General features: G+C 44.2%; 1 protein-coding gene across 1 annotated transcript in view; it reads right to left on the reverse strand.

Moving 5' to 3' along the window:
- Window positions 1-25,217, reverse strand: part of LOC126203183 (netrin receptor UNC5C) — a 339,422-nt gene that overhangs the window by 110,153 nt on the left and 204,052 nt on the right. Inside the window, exon 5 of the mRNA XM_049937425.1 lies at window positions 13,611-13,889. Within this exon, the coding sequence (XP_049793382.1) occupies window positions 13,611-13,889 (279 nt within the window). The remainder of the gene's footprint in view (window positions 1-13,610; window positions 13,890-25,217) is intronic.

Raw genomic sequence — 25,217 nt, forward strand, 5'->3', positions numbered from 1 at the left:
TTTAGTATTGGAGGGCAGCGTGGAGGGTAAAAATCGTAGAGGGAGACCAAGAGATGAATACACTAAGCAGATTCAGAAGGATGTAGGCTGCAGTACGTAATGGGAGATGAAGCAGCTTGCACAGAACAGAGTAGCATGGAGAGCTGCATCAAACCTGTTTCAGGACTGAAGACCACAACAACAACATCTCAGACAGATTAATAACCCAATCAGAGTTAATGAAGCGTAGCTATAAAGAGGAGTGTATGTACTGGGTTTCCCAGAAATCTTTCGCTGATTACCAACATTCATAAGACATGAAATATGACACAGACAAATACTTTTTATCTTGAATTGAATGTGACATACTCGAGTTTTTTGTACATACATACTTACTGAGGCTTTGTGCCTATTTGGATACAACATTTCCGGGAAGATGGATCGGAAATCGTGGTCCCATCAATTGGCCTCCGCGATTACCGGACATAACACCTCTGGATTTGTTTCTCTGTGGTTACGTCGAGGACCAAGTTTACCGAACACCAGTGAACGATAACGCAGCATTACGGCGCAGAATTACTGACATCATAACATACATTCCTCACGAAGTGTTGACCAACACGTGGGTGAAATCAAAATATTCTTCTGGCAACGAAAGGAGCACACTTCGAAATTTATTAATTGTGTCTGTGTACACAAAAACTTGAATATGCTACCTGCACTTCAAGATAAAAGATATGTGTTTGTGTGTAATATTTTCTCCCTTATGCGTGTTTGTCATCAGGGAAGGACTTCTAGGACATCCTTTATTACAATTCAGTTTGGCCCCTAAGTAAATATCTCAAAGACTCAAAAGTTACCAGACTGTGATTCTGAGAAAGAAATCTCACAATTTTTTTCTAAATATCGTGATATACACGAGGAAATAGTTCCATCAAAATAACAGAAATAGGAGACTGATATTTAGAGCACAACAATCCGAAAAGTATTATATAATGAACGTCAGGAATGAGTACAAATCAAATGAATCGTGAATGTAGGCAACGTAAACGCTCTCGCAGAAGTCAGATGGCAACTGACGAGCCTGGTACAAGTATGGATGTGGATTTCATTGCCGATAATATGGAGAGTGTAATGGCGGTGGACCCACACACATCGGACGGTCTTGACATATCCAGTATGGCGGCGGGGGCACTACATTTCACTTGCAAACAAATACAGTGTCGACATTGCCTGTTGTTTTTCAGCGTAATATCTTTATAAATATTTTTTTCTACAACATGCAGATTTTATACATCCATATTTGTGTTTAAATATCTTTAGACACTTCCTTAGTCGTTCCTTTGCACAGTTGGTGAACGATTTCGGCGTCATGGAAATACATCAAACTTTAACGCTCCAAAATATGCTTACTGTAGCTCAGGTCCTATCCCAAGAGCCCTATTCGTTCAGACCTGAAGTTTGTGACGGAGTTTAGTGTGCGAAATACTGAAGCAGCGTTCCGATTCTTCCTCAATGTACTGTGTACTGTGCTTCATACTGACAGCTATGTTGAGTACCTATGTAGTGCCTATTTGTGTTCTTATGACAGTCAAGGCGAGTAAATGGTCAAAGTCAGTGCCAGTACAACGCCTACTCCTTTCGAATAGCATGGAGAGTGCTCGCCGGGCTTAACAGCCTCAACCGGCTGAAGCGTCTTTACGAGTTTCACGTGGCCTCATTCCATGAGATACTGTGAAGATGTTTGAGATTTACCTTAGGGCATTGGCATATTAATCTGGTGGTGATTATATGCACACCAGCAGCTCACCTTACCTTTATGATCAAATAATGGGGCTACTAAATAGGAAACACTTCCTTTCAGTTCGGCGAAATATTATTTATTTGATCACAAAACGATTTTCGTGCCTATGTACGGGGACCAATGTATGGTGTAGGCCATTTACAGTAATGTATCAAATGTTGGACCATCGACACACAAAAATTTATGATAACCTTATTTTTTTGTTCAACCTCAAGTCTGTCAACAAGTTTTCGAGAGTGCTCTTTCTACTTGAGCCAATTTTTGGTTCAAATGGCTCTGAGCACTATGGGACTTAACTTCTGAGGTCATCAGTCCCCTAGAACTGAGAACTACTTAAACCTAACTAACCTAAGGGCATCACACACATCCATGCCCGAGGCAGGATTCGAACCTGCGACCGTATCGGGCGCGCGGTTCCAGACTGTAGCGCCTAGAACCGCTCGGCCACCCCGGCCGGCGAGCCAATTTTTTATCCACCTTTTTTTTCGATTGTAACACAGTAGCCCTATTATCACGGAAACCAGTGTCTTTTGCGTCCAACATTCTGAAGCACAGTATTATTTCACAATGTTATTGACAATATTATTGGTCAGTCTTTGGGGGAGAACCTCAATAATATTTCACAATATTACTGACCATCTAGGGGCCGCCTAAGAGACTGAAAGCGAGTTCGTGACTAAATGAAATATGTTTTGCAGATCACGAAAGTGTTTCTTAATGTTGTTTGTGAAATCTTATGGGGCTTAACTGCTAAGGTCATCAGTCCCTAAGCTTACACACTACTTAATCTAAATTATCGTAAGGGCAAACACACACACGCCCATGCTCGAGGGAGGACTCGAACCTCCGCCGGGACCAGCCGCACAGTCCGTGACTGCAGCGCCTCAGACCGCTCGGCTAATCCCGCGCGGCGAAAGTGTTCCTTATTTAATACTGGTGTCGTGTTCTGTGAAGAATCGACGTAAAATTCAACTAACATTATAAAGAATGAGGATCAAAACAGTTTTTATACCATCAAAATTAGAAGCGGCTAATTTTGAATAGTGTATCACTCTGGACATTCTTTATCTGTTTGTCTGCAGTATCCCTGCATCATAACTACCGACCCTGCTGGCAAAAGTAGGTTAGTGAGATAACATCCTCTACCGTCTAAACGAATTTTAATGTGACTGACACTGGCTGACGCCTATGTATTAACAACATTTGACGTGTTATTCTATCCTCTACTGTAACATTGAGGGTTATACGTTCTTTCAGGGAAAGTAGGAACTAATACCATTTATGGCATCAAAAATTTAATTCATACTCATGAAAAGAAGTTATTACATTTACTGTAAACATATAGACCAGTATGAAATGCAGTATAGCAATAACTACCTTTTATATCTTTACGAATATTATATTGCTTTTCGATGCTGCTGGTGGAGATGGTGTTTGTTTAAAGGTATGAAAAGTCACAAATTTCTTTCGGATATGATAAAAGATGACAAACTGTACATCTGTCGCTGCGTTACAGTAGAAATTGATATTTAACTTTTTTGATTTATGTTGGAATTCAAGGATATGCGTTGATGTACCTTACCCGGATTCGTCGATATCAGAGCTAATAACGAAAAGTGGATTACATTCAAATATGTACCCGCTACAAATGTTTGCTCTGTTCTCGCCTGCGATATTTCAGACCTAAATTCTCCTTCGTGCAGCAATTTTTGCTGATGGACTCGTGTTGGGTCAGCAAATAAAACCGCTTGTATCTTATTTTTCGCTAAATAATTATGCAGCAACAGCCGCGCGGTATTAATCCTGCTTCATTGTTTACTAATGGCTGCGCCGGTATGGGCGCTCCGTAGCAGTTAACATGTTTGCTCAGATTTAGCGGCCGTCCAACAGCTTCCAATCAGCGACGTAATGGCCGACAGCTAGTATCTGCCAGAATAATTCACCGACTAAAGTTGTCGAGCAAATATTTACGGCAAATCGTTCAGCATTTCAGTCCCGCTTACAGCAGTCGTTTCGCGTGGAAGCGATTGGCTTCATCGCATTTACATTAACGGACACGTGTGGGTATCATTAAAAAGCGAGCGATGCGCAGACTCATAGTGTTTCATATAGAATGAAACACGCCGCAGAATTTATTTATCTATGCATGGGAGTCAAATAAAATATACTAAATAAACACGGAAAGTGTTACACCATGAAGCGCCAGTCCCATATTTATCAAATGTTGTGTAGACGTCCATAATAAACTATTGGAAAAAAAATTAGGGCATCCTTTTAGGAGAGTCCAATTCACTCAAAGAATTATTGTTGCAGTAGTGCATAAGCAGTACATGAAACGATTACAAATGGTTCAAATGGGTTTAAGCACTATGGGACTTAGCGTCTGAGGTCATCAGTCCCCTAGACTTAGAACTACGAGACAGCGAAGGACTTGGAAGAGCAGTTGAACGGAATGGACAGTGTCTTGGAAGGAGGATATAAGATGAACACCAACAAAAGCAAAACGAGGATAGTGGAATGTAGTCGAGCTAACTCGGGTGATGCTGAGGGAATTAGATTAGGAAATGAGACACTTAAAGTAGTAAAGGAGTTTTGCTATTTGGGGAGCAAAATAACTGATGATGGTCGAAGTAGGGAGTATATAAAATGTAGACTGGCTATGGCAAGGAAGTCGTTTCTAAAGAAAAGAAATTTGTTCAAAAATGGTTCAAATGGCTCTGAGCACTATGGGACTCAACTGCTGTGGTCATCAGTCCCCTAGAACTTAGAACTACTTAAACCTAACTAACCTAAGGACATCACACACATCCATGCCCGAGGCAGGATTCGAACCTGCGACCGTAGCAGTCGCACGGTTCCGGACTGCGCGCCGAGAACCGCGAGACCACCGCGGCCGGCGAGAAATTTGTTAACATCGAGTATAGATTTAAGTATCAGGAAGTCGTTTTTGAAAGTATTTGTATGGAGTGTAGCCATGTATGTACTTAAACCTAACTAAGGACATCACACACATCCATGCCCGAGGTAGGATTCGAACCTGCGACCGTAGCAGTCGCGCGGTTCCGGACTGAGCGCCTAGAACCGCTAGACCAGGAAGTGAAACATGGACAATAAATAGTCTGGGCAAGAAGAGAATAGAAGCTTTCGAAGTGTGGTGCTACAGAAGAATTCTGAAGATTAGATGGGTAGATCACATAACTAATGAGGAGGTATTGAATAGAACTGAGGAGAAGAGGAGTTTGTGGCACAACTTTACTAGAAGAAGGGATCTGTTGGTAGGACATGTTCTGAGGCATCAAGGGATCACCAATTTAGTATTGGAGGGTAGCGTGGAGGGTAAAATCCGTAGAGGGAGACCAAGAGATGAATACACTAAGCAGATTCAGAAGGATGTAGTCTGCAGTACGTACTGGGAGATGAAGCAGCTTGCACAGGATAGAGTAGCATGGAGAGCTGCATTTAACAAGTCTCTGGACTGAAGACCACAACAACAACAACAAACCTAACTAACTTAAGGACGTCACACACGTCCATGCCCGAGGCATGATTCGAACCTGCGACCGTAACAGCAACGCGGTTCCAGACTGAAGCGCCTAGAACCGCTCGGTCACACGGCCGGCGAAACGATTACATTTATAGATCAATAGTCCAAGCGGTTCTGAGATACTGGGCGTCGACGCATGCTGAAATACCCATATTAGTACGTGGTATAGCCTCTACGGGCGGCAATGCAGGCGCTGACTTTGACACGCAGTTGACCGTGCAGAAGGCGAATATTTTACTGGGATACATCATTCCACACCTGCTGGACCTATCCATGTAGTTCTGCAAGAGTTGTTGATTTGCTAGTTGCACGAGTCACGTCTCGTCTCATCATATCAAACAAGTGCTCGACTGGACACAAGTTTGGAGATCTTTCTGACCAGGGAAGTCGCTGAACGCCTTGCAGTGCACGTTGAGTTTCACGGACGGTGTGCGGGCAAGCGTTATTCTGTTGTAACAACACATCACCTTCCTGTTGGAAGAACGGTTCTAACAACATTCTCCACGTAGCGAGCACTTGTTAGCGTCCCCTCTAGAAATACTAAAGGTGAACGAGAGCTGTAGCTTATCGTACGACATACCATAAGGCCTGGGGTGGGGCCAGTGGGACGAATGCACTCTTCAAGACAGATTTCACTAGGTCGACGTCGTACGCCTAAGCCGCCATCACTTGGGTGCAGGCAGAATCTGCTTTCATCGCTGAAGACCACGGCGCACCATTCCATCATCCAAGTGATCCTTTGACAGTACTACTCGAGCCGTGCACGTCGATGCTGCGGCGTAAGTGAAAGACGGGCTAGAGATGTGCGTTCCCGTTGTCCCAGTGCTAATAGCCGGTTCGCAACAGTTCTTGTTGGAACATTTGGGCTCACAAGCTTTCTTATCTATGCTGTGGTATCTACCCGATGCCACTATGCCACTGCTGCCCTTCCAATACGACGATCCTGGCGGGCGCCTATGCTGCTTCGACGTCCAGAGCCTGGCCTACGGGTGTGTAAATGTTAACGTGTCCACTGATACCAGCATCGTTGCACAACTGACGCATCACGTTATAACACTACCTCCACTAACGGTTAATTCAAAAATTATCACGTCGCGCACTCAAAGTATGAACTTTTTATTGCGCAACTATAAGGTCTTTAATGTGGCAGGTATTGCTACATCAATTTATTACACTCACCGATGAAAATTAACAATAATATCACTTATCTTGTGTTTGCAATCCAACGACGATCTCGCTCTGGCTTTGGCTCGTAATTAAAATTGTTGTCTAGGTAGCATGACTATCGCTCTTGGTGCGAAAGGTACTGGGATGTTAATTACGCCGACTTGAAAAACTTACGAAGACAATCTTTCAGGATTAATATGATGATTTATGTTTTTCATTGTAATGTGCTTCATACTTTTTTAAACAATGGTCACTTGAAAATAATCCTTGACACTCACTTTTCACAAAATTTCACATTTATTAAAATTTTTATACTTTCGCGTGTTCAAAACATTACTTCATCATACAATTTCGCAGCCGTTACTGTTCTTAATAAAACTCACAACATTTTTCATTGTCCACAACTCAGACTCTTCTTTTCATTTCCAACACAAAGTCAAGACTGTTCATATTCAACACAAAAACATGACTGCTCTGTACCCTTCCGCGCCAGAAGTCACAAGCCAGCATCAAAGATAACAATAAGTACAAAGATATTCACACTAGATATTATATCGATTTAAACATCTCAAAATATCGACGTACATACATATAAAAATGAAACCAAATTTGAATAGAGTGAAAAATATGGGACATTACGTAGAAAAATATTCATTAATCTATGGTACCGAAAAATAGGGCTGGCGTATGATAATGGTTTTGCAAATAAAGAACCATTTCAACGTCCAATGTGTGTGGCAGTTCTCCGATAGGACCATCCCGCCACTCGGAAGGCCACAATTTGACCCTTTTAAACTCGCTCAGTTGGCTGTAGGAAGCACGAGTGCATCTCGGTTGCAGGGTTTCCAGCTTGCTTCACACGTCTGCACCACTGAGCCTTCTGGCTGTGAGCATTCCCTCTTGAAGGGTAGATGCAGAGGCGCTCTGATAGCTATGCCACTACGCTATTTGTTGGTGGACGACGTTGAAATCATTATAAGAACGTGTACTATCATCCAGGTGGTACTTGCTGTCATCGGATCAAAATCTACGTTGGCTTTCCAGGTGTGCTAATTTTTCTTCTGAAACTTGCCGGCAGATTAAAAGTGAGTGCCGGACCGAGACTCGAGCTCGGGACTTTTGCCTTTCTTGGAAAAGTGCTCTACCGACAGGGCTACCCAAGCACGACTCACGACCCGTCTTCACAGCTGTAATTCTGCCGGTACCTCATCTCCTGTCTTCCAAACTTCACAGAAGCTCTCCTGCGAAACTTGCAGAACTAGCACTCCTTTCTTCCAGGAGTGCAAGTTCTGCAAGGTTCGTAGGAGAGCTTCTGTGAAGTCTGGAAGGCAGGAGACGAGGTACTGGCAGAATTACAGCTGTGAAGACGGGTCGTGAGTCGGGTAGCTCAGTCGGTGCTGGCACGGTACCTCAGCGTGTTCGGTCAGAGGGTTAGCTTCTCTCTCTAATAAAAAAAAATGAATGAACCGATCAACGACGAAATTGAACAGGTATCATGGAACGTCCGCCCCGAACAAATGCAACGAACAAAATGACATCAGAGAGAAAGTCGGTAGCGTACTTGCCCACGAAAAGCAGATCTGCCAGGAAGTTTCATATCAGCGCACACTCAGCTGCAGAGTGAAAACTTCATTCTGGAAATTTTCTTCTGGCAGTGTGTAATTTATCTACAATGCCTAAACTTTCTTATTTATGGATACTTCCGTTACTTCTATTTAAGGTTGAATAATAAGTACAATGTCTTTATTCCACTGATTTTTGTTTATTTCAAACTAGTTTTCGGCTTATCTCCTGAAGATGGCCTAATAAGCGGAAAACTAGTAACATATGAGCAGAAATCAGTACACCAAAAACAGTGCACTTGTTATTCAAGCTTAATCTTTCATTACAATCGGAAATAATGTCCATCATCAACATCAGTATGAGGTTTGACTCCCATGGGCACGGATACACTCTTGTGTTCATCGTGGCATAAGAATGTCGTCTTGATGAATTTTTTGCCGTGCTTGAAACACACGTTGTGTCAATTCATGAAGATTCCTGGCTTGAGGATGACATGAAATTATTCGTCTTCCCAGGCATTTTCTATGGGCGACAAATCAGGGGACTGCGCAAGCAAAGAAAAAGTTAGGAGAGGAAAAATAAGGCATATAGAGAGTGTAAGATTGATGGAAAACGAGTGACTCTACACTATTCGTGAAGAAACAACGCCTGAGCACTGTAGGCACAACTTGGAGGTGCCATCACGCATTGGAGAGGCTATTCGATTCTAAATCATTCTGGGGATCCTGCTGACTGTCTAATTCGACAATTCTGAAGACACCGGCACTAACAATAAACACGAGGCTCTGAGAAGTCTTCCATCATGCTCAAGGCCTGACACAGATAGTCTACCACCACCGCTACTAAATGCCGCCACAAACTGATAACCAAATTAGATTTATATTAATACCGTCAGCTGCTGACGGGCGTTGATATAGATCAACGGGGACGGATAAACTACAATCAGAACTAAAACAGCGAGAAGAAAAGTATTGCGAAGTAGTCGCAAGCAATATGGTAAAGCAAGAAGCTAAAGAATTCTTTACAGAAATGTCAAAACTTTGTGAGAACTACCGAGGTGATCTTGATGGAGCAAGTTTTCGTTGTGAAATTCTTCATTCTAGTGAATATTTGAAGTGTTCCCTCAAAGAAATACTGCTAAACATTTCACCAGTTGAATAATATGAATTATAGGTTGAAAACGTTCTTGATGACGTTTTTCCAAATGTGATGATTGTGTACCGAATTTTCCTCTCAATATCAATTGCAAATTATGAAGCTGAGGATTCTCCAAACTAGCCCTTATCAAGAACAAATTGCGTGCTGTAACATAAGAAGAGCGTATTTCAGCTCTCGTCTTGTTATCAGCTGAACATCAGGTGACCAGTTCTCTTGACTTCCAGGATGTGGTAGAAGATTTCACTAGGACGCAAGCGAGGAAAAGAAATTTTTGAGATATTCATTTTTTACTTATTGCATTTATATGATAGGGTAGCTTTGTGTGTGTGTGTGTGTGTGTGTATGTGTGTGTGTGTGTGCGCGCGTGCACGTTCACGGGCGCGCGGTTTTTTTTTAATGTAATCGAAAAGTTCTATTAAGCAAAATATCATCTAATGCACCTCACGGTTGATGTCGTATTCTGTTACCTTTACTACTATATTTCCACAGAAATGTATTAGGCCTACATGAAGAAAGCAAAGGCGACGCATCGTTTCTAGTCGCGGGCCACCACTTGGGTTAACCCAGCCTTCACTGTAGTCTGTCTTACGTGCTTGATTACGAAACCGTAAATGTAATGCTAGAGTCTCACTTCTTGCGCCTGTCCACAAGAAATATGGGGCATTTGAGTTCTCCTGACCTGCCTATTCTCGTTCATTTTAACTGCGCATGAACTCAAGAGATTTAGTATGTTATTATTACACTACCGCTGCTAGCAACTTCCGGTTTTGATTACAAAATTTGCTTGTCTAAAGCATTCAAATATAATTTCCTCAAAGTCATAAAAAAAGAGATCTTATTAGTACCAAACGTTAAAAATTTAACCAAATCCCAAGATTAGCATTCCAGTATGGAGCAAAATAAAAATACTCACCACAAGATACAGAGCGTCCTTATCATCTGATTAGTTGCTGCGATCTTTATTAGGTCCCTGCTGTTCGAAGCATGAAAACTACGTCAAGTCCATGACGATGGAGGAGAAAGCATCGAATATGCGCCTTGGACAAGCTAAACGCGCGTATGGCTGTTTGCATAGACGTTGCTTGCTTTGTATTTGTAAATGACCCCATTCGTAGGCCGACGGGTTGAGAGGACACTTCGGTATGTGAGTTTGGTTGGCCGTATCTGCTGGCATGTGAATGGGGTCGGCTTGCCGCAGGCTCCCACGTCTGGAATACGCTTAGTTAACATGCAGACTCACATCTGTTGTACTGACGGGAGAGATGGTGCAGTATTGAGGACACTGGAGAAGAATTCAGGTAGGGCATTTTCAAGAATGACTTTGCGTATTGTATCGGAGACGCACATTTCACTGAGCACGGCATGAACTTCCACGCTGCTAGCCGAGAGCAAGTCGCGAGAACAACAGAAAATGTGTATCTTGAAGAATGTTTTTTTCCTCTGTTCTTTCTTGTCACACCTACAAAATAGCTATGCCACTCAGATCGTTTCATCAGTAACTGCTATTTTCAAGGGGAAAAATCTCAGTCGCCTTTAAAAAAAAAAAAACAAAGTTTATCATTGCTTCACCGGCGATACTGAGTTAGCAAAAACAACAGCACCATTCCGTCATCAGCCTCTTGTAACCATTCATGTTGGTGAAAACAGATTACCAACATCTTTAAGTTGCACTCAAAATACAGAATGCGCTCTGCTCCACATACATTTTGGTTTGATGCCTTTTTTAAGTTGTGCTCATAATACGTACGTATCTTTGTAATTATTTCGCCTTTTCTTGAATTATCTGAATGGCTTTAGTAGTAACGGTAACAAAAATTTCTAGTAGATAGTCTGATAACGCACCGTGTTCAAAATGGTTCAAATGGCTCTGAGCACTATGGGACTTAACATCTATGGTCATCAGTCCCCTAGAACTTAGAACTACTTAAACCTAACTAACCTAAGGACAGCACACATAACCCAGCCATCACGAGGCAGAGAAAATCCCTGACCCCGCCGGGAATCGAACCCGGGGACCCGGGCGTGGGAAGCGAGAACGCTACCGCACGACCACGAGATGCGGGCTACGCACCGTGTCGCAGGGTCTCTGAGCTTCAGGATTGTAAGGCGTCTGTCTTGCAAAATATTCAGCCCCCTTCACTTTTTTTTTGTTTTGTTTTGTTATGATCATCCCCAGTACGGTCTCTGCAAGCCATAAGTTGTGATGGACATTACTTGTCATCAATCCATCTGTACTTACTCGCGACGACAAACAGCACTGTATAATGTACTCCTGTATTCTGCCAATATCAAAGGATTTTGATCAGCTCATTCAGGAAGATTTACGGTGTTTAACGAGTATATGGTTGTTTCGTATTTTATTGTTCTTGATGTATTGCACTCCAAACAAATGGTTTCGTTATGCTTTTCCTTAATTCCAGACTAATTTCCTTGATGGCATGTAAGTTCTTTTAAAAGCAGTTTTGGCCTGTTTTATTCAGTTTATTTCGAGATACTATCGTTCATTGTGATCCTGCTGGTCAAATGCATGAATTTGTCATATTTGTCACGTGTGTGGCCTATACGCGTGCGTAACGTGTACAATAGGAGAACGGAGAGAAGCCAGCTAGAAGCCCTGGAGATTTGGTCCTACAGCATGTTGAATATCACTTTGAGAGATACAGTTAACAATGGGGAGGTACTGAGAAGAACAAAGGAAACCAGCTCTCTCTAGAGGCGCATCCAAGCAAGAACAGCCAGGGTCGGAAGACACGTTTTAAGACACAATAACATCGTTGGAACGATAGTAGAAAGATCCATTGAGGGAAGGAAACGCCGGGGACGACCAACGAAGTCATATGTGCAGCAGGTTACCAGTCATGTGCTGTGTGGTATATACACGGAAATGAAGGGGAGAATCCAGGATGGAATGTAACAATATTATGAAATGGATATAGCGGAGATGCTGAGTCACAGAAAGGCACAACAAAAAGACTGTCGGAAAGTTAGCTTTCGGCCAACAAGGACTTTCTCAAAAATAGACAACACACACGTTCTCAATCGCAACTAACACTTTTATGACCACAGTCTCTGGCGGCTAACTTTCCGACAGTCTTTTTGTTGCACCTTTCTGCAACTCAGCTTCTCCGCTATATGGTGAGTAGCGTACTGCTGCAACCCACCGCAGAGTTGAACACAAGCCCATAAGAAGAAGGATTACTTCTGAAATGGAGATGGTCTGTAACACGTCCACTGCATAAAAACTCCTCTCGAACGGGCCATGAAGGCCCAACGGAACCAACCGGCCGCCGTGTCATCCTCAGCCCATAAGCGTCACTGGGTGCGGATATGGAGGGGCATGTGGTCAGCTCCTCATTTGGCCTCACAATGGCTGAGTGCCCCCGCTTGCTCACAGCACTCAGCAGACTGGACGGTCACCCATCCAACTACTAGCCAAGCCGGAGAGAGCTTAACTTCGGTGATCTGATCGTACACTATATGATAAAAAGTATCTAGACACCAATTATTGGACATTAACATGGCGTGTGTGCAGACTTCGCTTTTGTGACGCTTTGAAGTCCGCTGTGAAGATTTAAGTGAGGTGTCTGAACGTTTGTGGAGGAATAGCAGTCTATACTTCCTCAAGAGTCCAATGAGAGAAAGACAACATAAAAAGTCGACTAAATAAAAACAAAAAAAAAGTCTCTGCAGGCCATGTGGTCTACTCGAGTGAAGCAGCGGGCGTTAACCTAGTTAATAATAAGATCTAGTAAATCATAAGTTACATTTATGAGGTGACGAACGTGTCTCCTGCTATAAAATACTCTTCGTAGTGACATGGAGAAAGAAAGGGAGTGCTTATTGTGAGGTCAGGGGGTATTGTATTGTATTGTATGGTATGTTAACCGGAGACCTAGAAACGACGGAGAGGCTCCGTCCCCGCCGCAGCCGCAGTGGTCCACAACCCCACGACGACTACCGCAGTCCACTTCACCCCTCCGCCGCCCCCACACCGAACCCAGGGTTATTGTACGGTTCGGCCCCCGGTGGACCCCCCAGGGAACGTCTCACACCAGACGAGTGTAACTCCTATGTTCGCGCGGTAGAGTAATGGTGGTGCACGCGTACGTGGATAACTTCTCTGAGCAGCAATCGCCGACGTAGTGTAACTGAGGCGGAATAAGGGGAACCAGTCCGTATTAGCCGAGGCAGATAGAAAACCGCCTAAAACCATCCACAGACTGGCCGGTTCACCGGACCTTGACACAAATCCGCCGGGCGGATTCGTGCCGGGGACCGGCGCTCCTTCCCGCCCGGAAAGCCGTGCGTTTGTCCGCACGGCCAACCGGGCGGGCTAGGTCAGGGTGTACTTCCAAGTACTGGGCACCTGGAAGAGTGCAGCTGCTGGGTACTGACCGTAGACGGTGAGCAGCGCGGGCTCGCTGAGCCGGCGCGCGGCGACGTTCTCGGCGACGCAGGTGTAGTTGGCGGTGTCCTGGAGGCGCGCCTGCCCCAGCAGCAGGTGGCCCTCGCTGGAGACGATGACGTTGCTGTCGGGCTCCAGCGGCGCGCCGTTGCGCAGCCAGTAGACGCGCGGCGGCGGCACGCCGGCCGGCGGCAGGCAGCGCAGCTCGGCGCCCGCGCCCAGCCGCACCGCGCGCCCGTACGGCGACGTCTCGAACTGCTTGCGCAGGTCTGCCGGCACAGAACACACGCCATTCCCTCAGTCGCTAATCTCAACACTAGCGTACGTACAAAATACACGCTATCGTCATAGTGGAGAGGGTAAAAATTTCGACGTACTCGCCTCTGTTTCTTACTGCCACTTACGCAAATGCTGGGCTATTCCCGTCCCCCTCCTCATCCTCCTCCTCCACAGCTCCTCCCTCCATTTGTGCCTATTTTTTTTATTTTCCTTTATTGTATTTCGATTCCCCCCCCCCCCCCAGAGGCAGGGGGGGGCGGGCTGGCAGCAGTGTAATATGCTGCTCTACAGTACACAGAAAAGTTAAAAAACATAATGAGAATATAAACAAACAAGAAAAAAGGCGATAAAACTGTGACATTTTAAAAAACCTGTAAAATGGTGGAAAGTTGTGGAATTTAAAATATAAAAACACTGTGCTGACGATGTGGATGAAGACACACAGTAAGTAGACAGGCACAGATGGAAGGTGTCCCACACCGCCAGAACGTCCATTTCTGTCGATGTCTCGCAAGGACCGGTCTATGGCTCGGATGATGTCTCCTCTTGTCACTTCTGTTTTACTCGATGTCTTTATCATCAGTAACTATAAACTGTAACCTGAGCCGTGGCACTCGTTACTGGCGCGCCAGTCTCTTGGATGTACATTATCGATCCTTAGATGTTTCGTATCTTTGCTTGCCTTGTTATTTTCCGCATTCGCGGGGCGAGTGGCAGTTGACGTTTGCTCGTGCTACCTGCTGAGACGCCCCGAGGTACGAGGTGGGTGTAACCACGTATATGTGGAGTTTGTTGTACGCGGTCTGCCGGTTCAGGATGGAGGATATGTGTTGGCTGCCTGCCTGTCTGCTTTCCTGATTTTGCTCGGCGTGCCTTGCGACCGCCTAGCTTGGGTTGCTGCCTGGTGTATCCTACACGAGCCATTCCGGACGTCCAGCAGAAGTTAAGCAGCCTTGTGTTTCTTTTAAAGAAAAGGAGCAAATGTGTAAGACTTTTGTAACCAATTTTGGTGGCCTCTTAAGTGTGGCCTTCGCGTTTACACTGCCTATGGGGAGAGCTAATTCTTTTAAATTTAAATAGTTGGGGTTCCCTGTCCTTATAATCTTTTGGGGTTTTCATTTGAATTTTCTCTTTGAGGTTCCTTCCTCGTGCTTGGTTAAATGTTTACTTGTATAGCGGGAAGTGACTCCTGGTTAAAACTCGGAGAAGTTGTTTGATGTTACTGGCGCCTCCGGCATTCGTCTTTTCAATTAAGTGTTGTCATCCCTTCGAGCGAGCTGGTGTCACTCCTCGTTAATTAATGCTGGTTTATGTGTACTTAATTTTGAATTGGCCATGTGAATTAATATTTTGGAGCACAGTACAGCTCCATGGCAACGTCATTGTATACCACCTTGTGCCCCGGTCTAGTACCTTAATTTTCAGTGGCACGAGTTAGCTCCACTACCGGTTTTGCTGATGTGCTCCCTTCAATATCTTGTCTTGTATAAGTTTGCCCCATGTGTGTCTGGGCACACAGAGATGAGCCTTAGTGTGACTTCAGTGTTAGTTAATGGAATCTTCATTTTGGCTTGACTTCCACTGAAGAGTTTGTGTGGAGCGTAGTGTGTTTGATTTGTTATTCATTTTATTGCTGTAAGTTTGTTTATTTAATGCGGAGCAAGACATTTAAAGACTGTTGGTATTAACTCCACTAGTTGCTGGATGTTGCTAATTCGTTCCAAATGGCCTACTACTTATTCAATGGAAAGGCTGTTGTCGGCCGCGGTGGTCTAGCGGTTCTAGGAGCTCAGTCCGGAACCGCGCGACTGCTACGGTCGCAGGTTCGAATCCTGCCTCGGGCATGGATGTGTGTGATGTCTTTAGGTTAGTTACGTTTAAGTAGTTCTAAGTTCTAGGGGACTGATGACCACAGATGTTAAGTCCCATAGTGCTCAGAGCCATTTGAACCATTTTTTTGGAAAGGCTGTTTATTAGTTGGTTACTGTGAGTACAAATTCACGTTATTTATTTGTTGCCGAAATTGTTAAAGCGTCTGTGTCGTGATTCAATCACTAGCTACATGTTTGAGCTAAACTGATATAAACCTTACATTGCCTCCTTAAAATTTGTTGCCAGCAGAAACCCTTAAGTGAACTAAGTTTTGTCACTGCTTATGTTAACCTTTAGTGGGAGCAATATTTCATGTAGTTAAATTTTGTCTTAAAATGTGTATTTCTCTGATGTAATAAACGAATGATAAAAGAAAAAAGCAAAGGGGCCTGGTACTTCCTATTGTGTCCGGTTTGTAACACGTATCATAACCTCTCTCACAGGAAATCACGAATCCAGTTGCGCAACGGAAACGGTGCTCCGTAGGCACGCAATTTGGTTAGAACTCACTTGTGAGGGACGGTGTTAAAAGTGTTTTGGAAGTCTGGAAATGCGTAACCATTCTGAGATCTGTCGATAGCACTCGTAACTTCGCGTACCACGCCTGTATACTTCACGAGCTGCCTACTGTAAACATCACGTGCAGGGGGTGAGTTCGGCAGTGCGACACAGCGAGTCCGCATGGGCGCCGCGCATCTGAGAGACGCGGGCATCGCGGTTGCGTGCGGCGCGCTGAAAGCTTTCTTCCCCCGCGGCTCAAAGGGAAGCCACCCCCCGCGGCGCAGGAACAAGGCGGGCCGGCAGCCCCTCACAGCCCGGGAACCTGATAGCGAAACATTTGTTCGGGAAATATACCGCCGACTCGCCACCAGCCAGCAAGATTTAAAGCGCCGCCCTCTGTATTTATGTCGCTCCACATGCGTCCGAGATAACAGGGGAAGCACAGCTGGGGTGCCAGCAAGACAAGCGGCCTCGCCTCCACAGATCTTGCGGGTGGCAAAGGCGCGCCACGCTAATAGAAAATCGTTATTGAATTAACGTGTGTTTCCATAGGCATCTACTAGGAGCGTTCTGTAAGTAATGCAACACTTATCTTTCTGAAAGCAGGTAGATTTTATTCAGGATTCCAAGGCACCGTATCATAGCCCAATCTTTTTTTTTTTAAATTTTTTTTTTTTTTTTTGACTGGGTGCGGCCCGCCACGAATTCCTCTCCTATGTTAACCTCTTCATCTCCGAGTAGCACTTGCAACCTACGTCCTCAACTATTTGCTGGATGTATTACAATCTCTGTCTTCCTCTACAGTTTTTGCCCTCTACAGCTCCCTCTAGTACCACGGAAGTCATTCCCTCATGTCTTAACAGATGTCCTATCATCCTGTACCTTTACCCTTATCAGTGTTTCCCACATATTTAAAAAATGGTTCAAATGACTCTGAGCACTATGGGACTTAACAGCTGAGGTCATCAGTCCCCTAGAACTTAGAACTACTTAAACCTAACTAACCTAAGGACATCACACACATCCATGCCCGAGGCAGGATTCGAACCTGCGACCGTAGCGGTCGCGCGGTTCCACACTGAAGCGCCTAGAACCGCTCGGCCACTACGGCCGGCCCACATATTTCTTTGCTCTCCGATTCTGCGCAGAACCTCCTCATTCCTTACCTTATCAGTCCACCTAATTTTTAACATTTGTCTGTAGCACCACATCTCAAATCCTTCGATTCTCTTCTGTTCCGGTTTTCCCCCCTTCCATGTTTCACTACCATACAATGCTGTAATACAGACGAACATTCTCACTCTCAGAAATTTCTTCCTCAATTTAAGGCCGATGTTTGATATTAGCAGACTTCTCTTAGCCAGGAATGCCCTTTTTGCCATTGCTACTCTGCTTCTTATGTCCATCTTGCTCCATCCGTCATTGGTTATTTTACTGCCTAGGTAGCAGGATTCCTTAACTTCTACTTCGAGACAATTAATCCTGATGTTGTTTCCAGTTTGGAACCGCGCGACCGCTACGGTCGCAGGTTCGAATCCTGCCTCGGCATGGATGTGTGTGATGTCCTTAGGTTAGTTAGGTTTAAGTAGTTCTAAGTTCTAGGGGACTGATGACCTCAGAAGTTAAGTCCCATAGTGCTCAGAGTCATTTGAACCATTTATTAAGTTTCTCGATATTCTCATTTCTACTACTTCTCATTACCTTCGTCTTTCTTCGATTTACTCTCAACCCATACTCTGTACTCATTAGACTGTTCATTCCGCTCAGCAGATCATGTAATTCTTATTCACTTTCGCTCAAGATAGCAATGTCATCAGCGAATCGTATCATTGATATCTTTTCACCCTGAATTTTAATTCCACTTCTGAACCTTTCTTTTATTTACATCATTGCTTCCTCGATGTACAGATTGAATAGTAGGGGCGAAAGGCTACATCTTTGTCCTACACCCTTTTTAATACGAGCACTTCGTTCTCGGTCGTTCACTCTTATTATGCCCTCTTGGCTGTTGTACATATTGTATGTTATCCGTCTCTCACTATAGCTCACCCCTACTTTTTTCAGAATTTCGTGCATCTTGCACCATTTTACACTGTCAAACGCTTTTTCCAAGTCGACAAATCCTACGAACGTGTCTTGATTTTTCTTTAGTCTTACTTCCATTATTAACCGCAACGTCAGAATTGTCTCTCTCGTGCCTTTACCTTCCCTAAAACCAAACTGATCGTCATCTAGCGAATCCTCAATTTTCTTTTCCATTCTTCTGTATATTATTCTCGTAAGCAACTTCGATGCATGAGCTGTTAAGCTGATTGTGCGATAATTTTCGCACTTGTCAGCTCTTGCCGTCTTCGGAATTGTGTGGATGATGCTTTTACGAAAGTCAGATTGTATGTCGCCAGACTCATGCATTCTACACACCAACGTGAATAGTCGTTTTGTTTCCAATACCCCCAATGATTTTAGAAATTCTGATGGAATGTTATCTATCTCTTCTGCCTTATTTCATTTTAAGTCCTCCAAAGCTCTTTTAAATTCTAAACTATATCCCCTATTCCTACTAAATCAACTCCTGTTTCTACTTCTACCATGTCAGACAAATCTTCCCCCTCCATAGAGGCTTTCAATGTATTCTTCCCATCCATCCGCTCTCTCCTATGCATTTAAAAGTGAAATTCCCGTTGCACTCTTAATGTTATCACCCTTGCTTTCAATGTCACACAAGGTTGTTTTGACTTTCCTGTATGCTGAGTCAGTCCTTCAAACAATCATTTCTTTTTCGATGTCTTCACATTTTTCCTACAGCCATTTCGTCTTAGCTTCCCTGCACTTCCTATCTATTTCATTCCTCAGCGACTTGTATTTCTGCATTCTTTAGTTTCGCGGAACATTTTTGTATTTCCCCCTTTCATCGATCAATCGAAATATTTCTTCTTTTAACCATGGTTTCTTCGCCGTTACCTTCTTTGTACCCATTGTTTTCTTTCCTAATTCTGTGATGGCTCTTTTTAGAGATGTCCATTCCTCTTCAACTGTATTGCCTACTGAGCTATTCCTTATTGCTCTATCTATAGCCTTAGATAAATTCAACCGTATCTCGCCATTCCTTAGTACTTCCATATCCCTCTTCTTTGCGTATTGATTCTTCCTGATTGATGTCTTAAACTTCAGCCTACTATTCTTCACTGCCATATTGTGATCTGAGTCCTATATCTGCTCCTGGATACGCCTTACAATCCAGTACCTGATTTCGGAATCTCTGTCTGACCATGATGTAATCTAACTGAAATCTTCTCGTATCACCCGGCTTTTCCAAGTATATCTCCTCCTCTTGTGATTCTTGAACAGAGTATTCGCTATTACTGGCTGAAACTCGTTACTCAATTAGTCTTTCTCCTCTCTCATTCCTTGTCCCAAGCCCATATTCTTCAGTAACCTACTCTTTCCCCTACAGCTGTATTCTTGTCTCCCATGACTGATTTTCATCCCCCTTTACATACTGTATTACCCTTTCAGTATACACTTTCTCTATCTGTTCATCTTCAGCTTGCGACGTCGGCATGTATACCTGAACTGTCGTTGTCGGTGTTGGTTTGTTGTCGATTCTGATAAGAACAACCCTGTCGCTGAACTGTTCACAGTAACATACTCTCTGCCCTACCTTCCTATTCGTAACGAATGCTCCTCCAGTTATACCATTTTCTGTTACTGTTGATAATACCCTAAACTCATCTGACCAGAAATCATTGTCTTCTTTCCACTTCACTTCACTGACCCGTACTATATCTAGATTGAGCCTTTGCATTTCCCTTTTCAGATTTTCTTGTTTCCCTACCACGTTCAAGCTTCTGAAATTCCACACACCGACTCGTAGAACGTTATCCTTCCGTTGATTATTCAATCTTTTTCTCATGGTAACCTCCCCCTTGGCAATCCCCTCCCGGAGATCCAAATGGGGGACTATTCCTGAATCTTTTGCCAATGGAGAGATCATCATGACACTTCTTCAGTTACAGGCCACATGTCCTGTGGATACACGTTACGTGTCTTTAATGCAGTGGTTTCCATTGCCTTCTGCATCCCCATGCTGTTGATCATTGCTGATTCTTTTACCTTTAGGGGCAGTTTCCCACCCCTAGGACGAGGGAGTGCCCTGAACCTCTGTCCGCTCCTCCGCCCTCTTTGACAAGGCCGAGCGTGACTTCTTATACGGAAGTCTTCTGCCCCCAATGCTGATTATTAAGCAAAATTTAAGTAGCGGCGGGTTTCGAACCCGGGACCGAAGACTTTTGATTGCGAATCAACGACGCTACCTCTAAACCAGCTTTGGCCTCGGGAATGGATGTGTGTGCTGTCCGTAGGTTAGTTAGGTTTAAATAGTTCTAAGTCTAGGGGACTGATGACCGCAGATGTTAAGTCACATAGTGCTCAGAGCCATTTAAACCATTTTGGAACGCCCAATTGTAGGCCCTAGGCTCTCTACTATCACTGTACTAGAAGAAGCGTTAGAGAGCAAAAACTGTAGCCAGATGTTGTAATATATGAGACAAATAAGTAAGGACGTTGGATACTCTGAGATGAAGAGTTAAGCAGAGGAGGGAAAGTCGTGGGTGGCCGTATCAAACTAGGCCGAAGAAGAACAGACGAAAGGCGCTGTTGCAGATTGGTTCGCAGCTCCCGTTAGTATGTTGGTTCACCTATAACTGGCCGGAGAAGTTGTAAATTGTAAGGGCAGTCAGATGAAGACTAGACAGATGGAAATAAGGAAGTAAAATGTTTACTCTTTCAAAAGGAACCACTTCAAATCTTAATACGTTTATCTCACTGTGAGACAAGATTGGCAAATACCTTTATCGAAAAACGTTTGCGGTTGCCTATGGAACCATGATTGCACCCAGGATTAGATCAGACTGCGGTGGTCTAGCGGTTCAGGCGCTCAGTTCGGAACCGCGCGACTGCTACGGTCGCAGGTTCGAATCCTGCCTCGGGCATGGATGTGTGTGATGTCCTTAGGTTAGTTAGGTTTAAGTAGTTCTACGTTCTAGGGGACTGATGACCACAGATGTTAAGTCCCATAGTGCTCAGAGCCATTTTTTTTGGATCAGACTAGATTCAGATTTCGTTCCGTAGAATTAGATAATTCTTGTGGGTGTAGAACAAGTCAGAAAATCTAAAATAAGAAATATAAAATATCTGAATAGAATAATCTCTACCCCCATCCCTTGTCAGGAGATTGTCAAAATACGTGGATACATTACAGTGAACTGGAACTGCTAAGATTTACAGAATTAATACCTTGTCAGGCTTACTCCTCTTCGTCCGAAGAAAGTCGATGGCAACAAATGTCTTTCTTCAGGGCTCCAAAAATACGGAAATCACGTGGGGAGAGACCGGGACTGTATGGAGGATGTGTAACGGCTTCCCAGCGGACCTTCTGCAGCGTATTCGAAACAAATCACACGCCAGCTTCGGGAAAGTCATGATGACATTATTATTTGACTTCAAAGGTCCACTGCCCGTTGACTTTCTGGAAAACACACCACAATTAACGCACAACGGTACGTGGACGCTTTGCAAAAATTGAAGCACACGTTTAAATGCAAACGCCCAGGAATGTAGCCCGACGTCATCGTTGTGTTGCAGGATAACGCCCGTCCACATATTTTCAAGGTTGTTTCGAGCACGCTGCAGACGTTTCGATCAAAAGCCCTTAACGCATCCCACATGCAGTCCCGTTCTCTCCCCATGCGATTTCCATAATTTTCGAAAAAAAATGGCTCTAAAACATCTGAGGTCATGTCCCCTAGACTTAGAAACTACGGTACTTAAACCTAACTAACCTAAGAACATCACACACATCCATGCTCGAGGCAGGATTCGAACCTGCGACCGTAGCAGGCGCGCGGTTCCGGACTGAAGTGCCTAGAACCGCTCGGCCACAGCGGCCGGCTATAATTGTCGAGACCCGAAGAGAAATTTTCGTGGCCGTCGATTTGTTTCGGACTAAGATGTGCACGACTGCGTTCAATCATGGTTTGGCAGGCAACCGCGGACATTTTTCCGTGAAGGCATTCACCGTCTTGCCTCAATGGGGCTAACTGTATTAACACTTAGGGCGATTGCTTTTAAAATAACATTAAGCTCCGTAACTTGTTTCCAACTGTCTCCTTTTCATTGACTGCTCCTTATAGTTCAAAGGCTAGAGGAAGCATGGCATGTGCAGCTGCATCTCCCTTCTTTTATCCTTATGGTCCTTACTCGAGACACGCGTTGGGAGCAGTAGAATCGTATTGCAGCGTCTCGCAAATTCTCATTCTCTAACCTTCCTCAATAGAGTTTCGCAAGAAGATCGTCTTCTTCCGTCGAAGGATACCCTTCTAAGGTCAGCGAACATTTCCGTAACACTAGGTGCACGCCCCTAATTTTTGTCAGTGTCGTCATGCAGCTCCCAAACCCTGGAGCAGTACTCAAGAAAGGGTCGCACAAGTGCTCCGTGCGCCATCTCCTTCACACAGTAGTTACGCTACACTTACTCAGAAACTCTCCCGATGAACTGTAATCACGCAGTCGTCTTCCCTATAAGTAATGTTATGTGTTTCTTTAATTTGCTGTAAGTAGGGGAAGTAGGTTGGAAGACGGTGTCCCCCGACAACTCCATTATCGTCTCTACACAACTCCAAATCACTCTGGAAAAAGCATTGCAATGACTATTTCGTCTCGCAGCCGAATCAGTCATGGAGATGTACTTAGTACGGAACGTTTTCCGAATCAATTGTATGTAGTTTCAAGTAGCGTATATTAAACTGAAAATGAAAAACTGTTTCTTGTTTAATTGGATTCTCTGTTAAGTACATGGCGTTATAACAACAAATGAAGGAGAGAGCGCCCAGGGTTTGGTCAGTTCCTGAAACAGATTTCCTTTAGTCTGTTAAGTATATGACGTCTGTTAAGTATATGAAGGAGAGTTTCAAGTAGCGTATATTGAACTGAAAATGAAAAACTGTTTCTTGTTTAATTGGATTCTCTGTTAAGTATATGGCGTTATAATAACAAAAGAAGGAGAGTGCGCTCAGGGTTGGTCAGTTCCTGAAACAGATTTCCTTTAGTTGTTGCAAGAATGATTCCCCCTTGCAGTTACTTTTCAACAGCTTGCTAGAACGTAGATACAAATAAGATCGTTTCTCTGTAGACACTTCTTCCGTTTAAAAGCGAAATTTTTCTTTAAAACATCACTCAAATGCAAATAACGTGTACTACAGAAATACATAACTTGCAACGACTGTACAACACTTTCTTAAGTCAGCAGTGAACGGTGCACGGTACATCTACTACATCTTTGGCTCTGAGCACTATGCGACTTAACTTCTGAGGTCATCAGTCGCCTAGAACTTAGAACTAATTAAACCTAACTAACCTAAGGACATCACACACATCCATGCCCGAGGCAGGATTCGAACCTGCGACCGTAGCGCTCGCGCAGTTCCAGCATGTAGCGCCTAGAACCGCACGGCCACTCCGGCCGGCTACTACATCTTTCAAACTATTGTGTTGGCGTCCCTTCCAACATTAGGAAGAATTACTCTCACAGCAAGGCGCACACTTCATGCGTTACACAGTGCGATTCCAAAGAGATGGCCACTTCTCGCTTGACTGTCCGCTATCTGAGTATGTATGGAACAAGTTGGGATGGCACTGAGTCCCGTTTACGTTGCCGGATATCTACCTCTGCCCTGTGCAACTACAGGGGAAGTAGGTTGGAAGACGGTGTCCCCGACATCTCCATTATCGTCTCTGCACAATTACTACCACGAAGGAATTACCCTGATGAAACGAAAACAGGTGGATGTAATGTACATTTACAAACAAATAATTACAGTTTCAGAAAAATTGGTTGCTTTATTCAAGAGAAAAAGATTCACGATTGAACAAGTCGATAACGCGTTGGCCCACTCCTGGCCTTTACCCAAGCAGTTACTCGGCCAGGTGTCGACTGATAGTTGTTGTATATCCTCCTGAGTGAGGTGGTTGTTGTTGTTGTGGTCTTCAGTCCTGAGACTGGTTTGATGCAGCTCTCCATGCTGCTCTATCCTGTGCAAGCTTCTTCATCTCCCAGTACCTACTGCAACCTACATCCTTCTGAATATGCTTAGTATATTCATCGCTTGGTCTCCATCTACGATTTTTACCCTCCACGCTACCCTCCAATCCTAAATTGGTGATCCCTTGATGCCTTACAACATGTTCTACCAACCGATTCCTTCTTCTCCTGCGTGATATCGTGCCAAATTCTGTCCAGTTGGCACGTTAGATCGTCAAAATCCCGGAATGGTTGAAGGATCATGTCCATAATGCTCCAAACACTCTCAAATGGGGAGAGTTCCAGCGACCGTGCTGGCCTAGGTAAGATTTGCCAAGTACGACGACAAGAAGTAGAAAAAAAAATTACATTCCATTACCCTTGTCTCTTGAGTATAAAACGAAAATAAAATTAAGGCCGGTCGGGGTGGCCGAGCGGTTCTAGGCGCTATAGTCTGGAGCCGCGCGACCGCTACGGTCGCAGGTTCGAATCCTGCCTCGGGCATGGATGTGTGTGATGTCCTTAGGTTAGTTAGGTTTAAGTAGTTCTAAGTTCTAGGGGACTGATGACCTTAGAAGTTAAGTCCCATAGTGCTCAGAGCCATTTGAACCTTTTTTTTTTTTTAAATAAAATTAAATTATGAGCAATCTTCATGTCGCAGAGGCAACTACTCTTATTTACAATGTAATAGTGGAAACAGTTTATTTTCTCTTTCTACTAGGGAGCCTTATACTCGAGAATCATAGAATGGCTGCTCTAGCCAGCAATGTGAAGGGTGACGCAGCCTCAGAACGGCAGAGGCCGGGCAGAAGCGCTCGAGCAGATGTATTCGCGGGTGTCGGACGTCGGCCCAGCACGGGTCGTTGCG

Source organism: Schistocerca nitens, chromosome 9, assembly GCF_023898315.1.
Source record: "Schistocerca nitens isolate TAMUIC-IGC-003100 chromosome 9, iqSchNite1.1, whole genome shotgun sequence".
Lineage (NCBI taxonomy): Eukaryota > Metazoa > Arthropoda > Insecta > Orthoptera > Acrididae > Schistocerca > Schistocerca nitens.